Here is a 10,000-nt window from a genome sequence, read left to right as displayed (position 1 = left end):
ACAATATCAACAGTAATACAATACACTTGGAAAAATCAAATAATTGGGGAGTATGGCATGTACGTAAATGCCATCCCAGGCGGCAATTGGTTGAGCACTCGAGGAGCCATCTATCAGTAAATACATCTATATTTGCCATCCAGGCATCAATGGGTCAGTCTAGGACACAGTAATAAAGAACTCTTCTCTTCATGACTCACACTGACACAAACAAAAGGTTTTGTTAAATTCCGACACACATTTGGTGCATGTAGTGGAAATCATTGTTCACCCTAAACAAAAACTGGACATTTTTTAGTTTCCCACAGCCATCCAAAATATGCAATTATTATTCCGTTTTTCAATTATCATCACTAATATGCATGAATCTCTTTGTTATTTTTCATTGTAAATGACATAAATGAAAGTATTAGCAATTTTACGAAGTGACCGCACCCAGATGAGACTATGTCCATACTACTCCAGCCGTTCCTCGGAAATCCACAAACATTCCAATATGAACCCAAAAACTTCCTAACCAAGGGTTTCGCTTTGAGCCCCCATCCAATCGCTGTATTTCCCTATCAAGGTCTCCTCCCCTGGACCCCCACCTGATCGCCCTGGGCTTACTCTTTCTGCGGCATTTTCTGTAACCTATTTTCTTCATTTCAGACGTCATTTTTTTGCCTATACTGATTATTTCATATACTAGCGAGTAGTTTCGATTATTATACTAGATTTTCCTGTAAAATGTACCAAAGTATTCGTCACACAATTCTGTTAAAATCAAACTTGCTAAGATAGTGCCATACATGAAAAGTGTCTATTTTCAGACTTCTGTTCATTACAGGCAAAATTTCCGTGTACTACATGGCTGTGGGAACCAAACTACCCCAGAAAATCATCAGGTATGCCAAAGAATTCCGAGATATTTCGCTAAAATCTACCGGGCAAATTTTGATCTCCAAAATTTTGTGAAGGTTCGTCATGCATTTTCATTCAGTTTCTAAAATAACTAATAACTAAGTGACCAGGATATGAGGTATGTAAACAATATCTTTTTTACAAAGAACCTTTACAAACATGTAAAAACAGCAGAGAACACTACCAACAAAAAAAAAAAGAAAAAAAAAATGGCATATTAATAAAAACTCAAAAACGGCAATTATCTCATTGTAATTAGTGATAAAGGTGCCATCCCGTGGTATTTAAAGCCCATTGAATACTTTTGAACAAGTAGCCCACCGTTCTCAAAATATATCACGTTTGAAGGTGTTCTCCGAGTTACTGTGTCTCGGGGCCCTTCCTCCCTAGTCTAGGCTCACAGGGGGCTAGGACTACATGCAGTGCCATCCTCCGTGCATGAATGAGGTGTGAATGGGTGAGAAATGGCGAGAAAACCTCCGTTATTTCGCCTTAGTTAACTTACGAGGTGAACAGGAGTGCCTCCAGGATATGTGCGTTTCTCTCTCTCTTCCCTCTCAAATAACTTCTTCCATCAGTGACAAGTTACAAAAAGCTAACAAGCTGGAGTACTTTCGTTATGTTAATCAACTCTACGACTCGATTCGCTCGCGCTATTCCTCACCTCGCCACAGTTCTAAATATTCATTCAACAATGCCCTGTGAAGGAATGCATCCATCCACAGACACTGCTGCAATGTTCCAACAATGTGCTCGTCTAATATTTATTCGCCGCGCGCCCGACACCAAAAGCCGCGTTTAAATACCGAGAAAATCGGAGAAATGCGGAACCACGATGATCTTGGGGAATAAAGCACTGGGGTCGAGGAGAAAGGCTGGATGAATGGCCCGGTAGCCTTTTCAAGAGAGCTTTTTCCGCGGGGAGGAATTCGAGGCAGCAATATGTTCACGGCGCGCGAGAGGCCCCATGGATGAATCACGGGGCACTTTATCTCACTTACATTTCCTCACGGCAATGTCACCCCTAAAATGCCCGGGGATACTGCTCCTGAAAGGATATGGTTGCTTGGGAGACGGGCTGTGCTTGCGAGCGAAGGCCTGGTCGAAAGGAAATGCTCTGTTGGGGAAAGCATGCAAGCAAGAGAGGGGAGAGGGCGAGCGAGGAGTGAAAAAAAAAAGCATTGGAAATTTCCTGTCCAGGAGAGTCAATGACAGGCTGTTCTAAGTGGGCAGAGGAGGAGCTTGGCCAGACAGGCGCGCCCTCCACGCGCCCCTACGTTTCGTGTGAGAAATGTCACGCAGTATTTATTACTAATAAAAGTCCTTTTGATTACAACCCCTGAGGAATTGTTTCTATAATATATAGAAACAGTAGATATGTATCTATGTGCGTATGACTGTTTAGGTATACTATGTATACGTATACATACAAATATACACACATGCAATATATATATACATATATATATATATTTACATATTGTGTGTGTTATATCTATCATATGTATATATATATATATATGTATGTATATATATACATATATATAAACATATATCTATATATATACGTATCTATGTGACATACAAACATATGTTGTCACAATTATTATCATTATTATATTACTATTTCTATTGATATCATCAATATTACCATTACATTATTATTATTATAATTATTATTATTATTACGATTATTGGTAGTATTATTATCATACACACACACATATATATGTGTGTGATTGTGTTATATATATATATATATATATATATATATATATATGTATACATATGCAAATGTCTATGTCTGTATCTATCTAGCTAGCTATTTATCTATATATCTATATATGTATGTGTATAAATATATACCTTATATATACATATATATGTATACATATATTAAAATGATAATAATAGCAATAATAATGATAATACTCCTAAATATATAAGATCCCTTCAACTGTACACACACACACACACACACACACACACACACACACACATATATATATATATATATATATATATATATATATATATATATATATATATATATATACATATATATGTATATATATATATATATATATATATATATATATATATATATATATATATACGCTCCCCTACAATTACGGCTATCCCAGCAGGCATCTCGACACGCAAATGCGTACTTTTCCATTCGTTCCCAGGCGGACGGTCTATGTACGTATGGGTGTACTGTACGTCCATTGTCTTGGAGACCTTGAAATATGGAGACTACGCGCCGCAGAAAGGCATTCATGAAGGTCACCTTTTACGTGAGTTTCGTGAGTACGGCTATGTGGTAATAAAATATCTGTGTCTTATAAGTGTTTGTTGGTTGGAAAATCTTTATTTTGCTATATATTTTATTTGAAATTGCGTTGTTTATATGGTAGCTTATACATCTCGATTACGGTTTTGCAAACATTGCAGATACATGTATCAGTTGAAAACCTGTGCACTAAATTCTTTAATTTTGACTTGCCATTAAACCAGAATATGAAAAACATTCAGATATACATTAATTGAGATCTTTATACTTAAATTCTATGATTCTGACCTGCCATCTAACCGACATAACAAACATTCTTATAATTCCACCGGAGGATTTTGAAGCTTTGGATCAATAAATTTTATGCTTGCGGGGATCTACATCTGAAGATAAATCGATAAGGAATTTGCATTACCTACAGAAACCTTTTGTTTGGTCGGATTTATAATACTCTGCCCAGACTCACTTGAAATGCTTCTCCGCTTCTTTCATACTTTTATGGTGAATGTTATTTTTTCCAAAAAGTGCCAACATTTTCTCCTTTATCCTAGCATTAAAACAACTCTCTAGCTCTGGAATTCGAACTTTTAAAAAAATGGGCACGTAAGTCTTTTTTTTTTTCTAAATCAATTTGGTAAATTATTTTCCCGCGTAATTTCTTCTATGGAATAACCCACAATCTCTTGGGATTCTAACTTTCAAAACACTTGTTGAACACCTCGACAGGCGCCATGTCTTTGAAGCAATGTTATTATTTCTTTGTTCTATTTCATAAAACGCGGTTCGTGAGTCATTAGTCGAATTAGTTGATTTTATAGAACTAATTATCAGAAGCATCACTTGGCTGGAAAGCGTGGAGGTATCTGTGACCTTGCTTTACCGTGCAACTGGTTTCACTGACACTCATTATCAAGCGCACTTTAATGTTGTTGTTGTTTTAAATCTTAAATTATTTCGAATTCAACTTTTACCAAGTGTCTTGATCGAAGTTAACGCACTTTGAAGGAACTTAATACACTCTTTTATGGCAAAGCTTCGTCGCCAGAGTCTGTATGAAAAATGTTGCGCTTTCCACAAGGAACGCCTGTCTGCCGTTTACTTTTCGTTTTTTTCAGCTTCTTTATAATCTGATTACAGAACCCCATACATCCTAACATGACTCGCACATCTTTCTGCCCCCGATTAGTTAAAAAGAGGGAAAAAAATATATATATACATATAAATATATATATATATATATGTGTGTGTGTGTGTGTGTGTTTGTGTGTGTGATTGTGTGTGTGTTTGTGTGTTTGTGTGTGTGTGTGTGTGTGTGTGTGCGCATGTGTGTGCGTGTGTGTGTGCATGTGTATGTGTGTGTGTGTGCATGTGTGTGTGTGTGTGCATGTGTGTGTGTGTGTGTGTGTGTGTGTGCATGTGTGTGTGTGTGTGTGTGTGTGTGTGCATGTGTGTGTGTGTGTGTGCGTGTGCGTGTGCGTGTGCGTGTGCGTGTGCGTGTGTGTGTGTGTGTGTGTGTGTGCATGTGTGTGTGTGTGTGTGTGTGTGTGTGTGTGTGTGTGTGCATGTGTGTGTGTGTGTTTGTGTGTGTGTGTTTGTTTGTGTTTGCGTGTGTGTGTGCGTGTGTGTGTGTTTGGGTTTGTGTGTGTGTGCGTGCGCGCGTATGCATACATGCACACATACATACATATATATATACACACACATATACATATACACATATATACATATATATGTGTGTGAACATACACACATACCTACACACACACACACATATATACATATACACATATACATGTATATATGTACAAATACACATATATACATATACACATATATACATGTATAGATGTACACATACACATATATACATATGTGTGTGCGTGTGTGTGTGTGTGTGTGTGTGTGTGTGTGTGTGTGTGTGTGTGTGTGTGTGTGTGTGTGTGTGTGTGTGTGTGTGTGCGTGTGTGCGTGTGTGTGTGTGTGTGTGTGTGTGTGTGTGTGTGTGTGTGTGTGTGTGTGTGTGTATGTGTGTGTGTGTGATAAGCCTTTGTAACCCGATTGAAATACTCCAACAAAGTGAACACGCTAGTTATATATATATATATATATATATATATATATATATATATATATATTTCTCTTTGCTTTGCTTTGACATGTTTGTTAACATGAACGTTTACATCTCAAAAAAATGAGGTCACATAAGTTAAACTCATCCGCTTCTTAATAAGTTCATGCATGGGTTTATGTATCTCATACACAAATAAAAACTCAATGTGCTTACAACTTAAACGATGTATTGTCCTCGGAACAGACATTACAAGTATACAAAACCAAAAAAAAATTACACTTCAGGTGAAAAATTGAACTCGGTAAATTCTGACGATCGCTTGGGTATTTCCACTGAGGGGCGGAGTGACGTGTACGGACTTGATTTTAAAAGGGATTTTTTTTTTTTCGATATGAAGAAAAGAAAGAAAATGGACCCAGAATGGACCCTGGACTTCTCAGGGGCAGACGTTAGTGAAAGCCAATTTTTGAAATATGTTCGCGCTAATTGGAAATGATAGTTAAAAAAAAAAAAAAAAAAATGCATGCATGGGTACACACCCCGAGAGGCAATAAAGTTTGTTCTACCAGAAAATTTGATGGATACCCAATACATTTTGAATACCATAAAAAAATGATGGAAATTCTACAGTAATAACTTATAAAATGGAGAAGCTTTTCACAATCACTAATCTAGTATCGCAATTAGACATGAATCATCGACTACTGCTAATACCAATCATGGCGCAAATAATCTTCCATGGCCGTAGGTATGTACGTTCCTCGCGCCAACCGCTCAATAAACAAAAAACAAAACGGAAAGAAATAACCCCCTAAAAAAGAGAGAAAACAAATCTTTCCGTACTCCACAAATCACACCAGCATCCACGTCCTTCTCCATCTTTTCTCCCACGCAGGGCTTCGAATCCCCGACGCCTGAAACCTCTGCCTAAGACAAAATTAATACCAATCAGGCCCCCTTTTCCCCCCCAGCCCCGATTCGCGAATCCTCCCACTACGAGACATGGGATGGGCAAGATTAAGCTCGATTTCAGCGACTCACCATCGACGAGAGTATCATTTGTGAAGGTGGGAATGGTAGCACAACACAACTTGACGACGGCGAGCGAGACAACAACAGCATAACATTACGGGCATTTCCCTGATCTGACTACGGGAATCATACAGCTTTCACATTATGCGTGTCCGAAGGGGTGCGAGAACTTCGAATTACACACCCTGTATATGCTATGTGTCTATGTATGTATATATAGTTTTTATATAGTGGGAGGAGATGCGATTCACGAAAATAATTGGAATGTTGAGCTTTCCGCGAAGCAATCGCTTAACAAATAACGAAACGTACTTTTGAGACAGGGCGATGAGGATAGTTCTACCTTAGATGCAGAGAACAATAACCGAAACATTAGTGAAACAACTGACTGACGATGAGCAATTTAAAGGGCCTACAGACTTAAAACAGTTTCACTGTAATGCTGCAAATACGTTTCAAAGTATACACACCGACAGAATGCATTAAAAAGAACCCAAAAGCTGTAACATGGTCACTTAACGTAAGCCTCTCGTCAAACAAGTGAGTTTTTAAAATTGAACGTTTAAGATAAATAAAAAATCTATATCTTCTTGGTCTGAATGACCCAACCTTGTTCTCAACTACCGACTTCAACATCTCCTGTACTTAATACAGAACATCACTTTTCATTTCCTAGACAATGCGGTAAAACAACCACAACTGGGAACCGTTTACCTTTAGCAAATAGTGTATAAAATGCAGTGTGGAGGTATCGGTTTCATATCAATGTGATAATCCTGTCAACGAAGACAATCTCTTCCTACCCTCCGTGTCCTCGTTACGGTGAACAGTGACACTTTCAATCACATCAAATCTTAAAATACAATGACAGAGTTCGGATAAAAGAAAATCTACAGATAATTAGGTTGTAATAGACACCAACAGAGGTCGAACAATAGTCAAAAAATCACATAATCTTCCCAAAATCGCAAAAAAGGACGCATGGCTGACGGAACTAGCAATGATGCACCTGCACGACAGCAATTGCATTAATATGGATGCTGGCCTCCATGAGTTTGGGTATCGTGCTCATGTATTCAGCTTGCATTAGCTACACTTTACCTTCAGGGAGGGAAAAGTTCAATGTATTGATATAATGATTTTTTTGTTTCTCTCTCTCTCTTTTCTTTAGGAAAGATATAAAACCTGAATCGTTTTTTACCTTCTACACTAAACATGTAACTAATAATTGTAATAATGATAACAATAGTAATAATGATAATAACAGTACTAGTAATACTACTACTAATAATAATATCAATGAAAATAATAATAACAACAAAAATTATAATAACAATAATAATAATAATAATTATAATAATAATTATAATAATAACTATAATAATAGCAATAATACTGATAATCATCATAACGTTAATAACAGTAATAATAATAACAATAATAATAATAATAATAATAATAATAATAATAATATAACAATAATAACAATGAGGGTAATAATAACAATTATGATAATAAAATCAATAATAATAATAATAATAATAAAAATAATAATAACAATAATAATAATGATAATAATCATCATCATCATCATCATAACAACAATAAAAATAATCATATTAGCAATAATAACGATAAAAATTTCAATAATATTGATAACAATAATGTTAACAATAATATTGATAATGAACCAATAATAAATAAACGAAGCAGAGTGCGCAACGAAAATATACGAAAAAAAGTCAGAAACGATCGTCCATTTTCTCTCGTAACTTTCTGTCATATTAATTACAAGACATGGATAGCCCTGTCATATAATATACCAGTAGCTAAAAACTGTTCCCTTAATTGACTAGGTGTCCCCTATCATAAAAAACTTTCTGAATTCTGGAGAAACTACTTAGAAGTGAGTAAAGAAAGAGACAAGGAAAGAAGAAAAAAAAGAAAAAGAAAGTAAAATATATACATGTATAAAAGATGTAATGGGCGATTCATGTAAAGTAATAGGGTTAGTATTCCAATAAATATTCCAATGATACTGCCGGTTTGATTCAATTACATGTTTGTAAAACGGATGTATTATGTACGCTACAGTAATGATGAATGCTACTGTCACAAGAAATGTTTAGCGCATAGGTTTGTTTTTGTTTGTATGCATGTATGTATATATATATATATATATATATATATATATATATATATGTATATATATGCGTTTATATATAAATATTTATATGTTTATGTACGTACTTATATATATGAACATATGTGTGTGTCTGTGCGCGCGCACGAGCATGTGTGTATCCAAAGTCAGAAAAAAAGAAAGAAATAACTTTTCATCCCCAAGGACCCTTTACCACAACACTACTAACTGCACGGTAATTGATTTCGCCCTGATGCACATTAAAAGGATTCTAATGTGTGATGCCGTATGATAAAAAAATAAAGAAAAAAAACATCAATTTAGTGGAAGTGATACAATAATCCCTTCGATGTGAGTTGCACCTGAGAGTAATAATAATGTGAGTGTTGTCGTACGTCTGGCAGACTTATTACCGAGCAGTTCACCGAAAAGATCACTCGCTAACACAACGTTACTTATGTTATTCATATTACACAAACATGGATGGATCCCAGTCTCCCATTAATTCTTCTAATTTTGGAGAATAGATTAGTGACAGCAGCAAAGAAACAAAAACAAAAAAACTACGGCATTTGTTACAGAAACGTGTGTCGCCAACGTTTCCACATTCTGAAATTAACGTTTCAAGACGCACGCAAACAAAACTATAATACGGGAGAAATACATACCTGTGTACAGGTGATCCCCTGATAGTTACAGGATGCAGCATGCGGTTTTCTGTAGCTGTGCGTGCAGGATGCTGCTGTGGCTTGATCTGGGTACACTGTGGATACTAAATGAGGGTGTGTTGTCATCAAGGACCTTCCTCCCTTCATGTGGATAGGGATTCGGTCTTCGCAGCCTGTATGTATGTGTACACATATATGTATGTATGCATTTCTTATATATATATTCAATATATATATGTATACATAAAATATATATAAATAAATATAATGTATATACAGTATATATAATATACGTATGTATATACATTATATATATATATATACTGTATACATATATATATCCGTACGTATATGCAAACTTATATTTTTTTCTTCATTATATTTCACTGTATATGCATTAACGACATTTACATTTTCTGCACACACACAGCCTGTATACATCTAAGTGGTAGAGACACTTGCTCGTGAGAAATGAATCAAATGAGAATGGATACGTGCACGTTTCACTAAAATGATAACAGGGAGATGTAACATTACACCTGAACAACTTCACTACTCAAGTACTTACCGGTGTGGACTAAAAGAATAACGAGTGAATCCCTAACGCCAAGGGGGGGAGGGTAAAGGGATGGGATTACACTGCAGGTGATGAAGTCAATCTCACTACTGACGGCGGGATTCAATACTAAGGGTTCGAACTAATAGTGATCCTGCAGGACTAATTCAATGCACGTTAAAGGGCACTTCACAAAAGACACGTCCCATGAAATCCTGAGTTGGTCTGAAGCAAAAGGCTCTATTATGCAATCACCATGCGGTCATACACTAATATTTCAACATACCCTTTTGGTCTCCATACACATTATGCCAACACGAGTAAAACATATGTT

At 36.0% G+C, this 10,000-nt stretch overlaps 1 protein-coding gene across 23 annotated transcripts in view; it reads right to left on the bottom strand.

The window, feature by feature from the left end:
- LOC125032153 (transcription factor CP2-like protein 1) overlaps nucleotides 1–10,000 on the bottom strand; it is a 58,744-nt gene that overhangs the window by 47,488 nt on the left and 1,256 nt on the right. For 11 of the 23 annotated variants that reach the window (XR_007115536.1, XM_047623219.1, XM_047623226.1 and 8 more), the window contains exons 2-3: nucleotides 9,953–10,000; nucleotides 9,111–9,283 (exon numbers count right to left, since the gene is read on the bottom strand). The exon at nucleotides 9,953–10,000 is cut by the window's right edge and continues 90 nt beyond it. The exons of 1 other annotated variant lie outside the window; for it this stretch is intronic. Coding sequence is in view for 16 of the 22 variants with exons in the window: in XM_047623219.1 (XP_047479175.1) it covers nucleotides 9,111–9,283; nucleotides 9,953–10,000 (221 nt within the window). In the remaining 6 variants the exon portion in view is untranslated. Of the gene's footprint in view, nucleotides 1–1,408; nucleotides 1,690–1,904; nucleotides 2,037–9,110; nucleotides 9,284–9,678; nucleotides 9,921–9,952 lie in introns of those variants that run through there. 11 more of the 23 variants (XM_047623213.1, XM_047623217.1, XM_047623214.1 and 8 more) reach the window with 9 other exon arrangements.

This window comes from Penaeus chinensis, chromosome 14 (genome assembly GCF_019202785.1).
Source record: "Penaeus chinensis breed Huanghai No. 1 chromosome 14, ASM1920278v2, whole genome shotgun sequence".
NCBI classification, from domain to species: Eukaryota; Metazoa; Arthropoda; class Malacostraca; order Decapoda; family Penaeidae; genus Penaeus; species Penaeus chinensis.
Note: the sequence above shows the minus strand (reverse complement) of the source record. Positions and strands in the feature narration are given on the sequence as shown.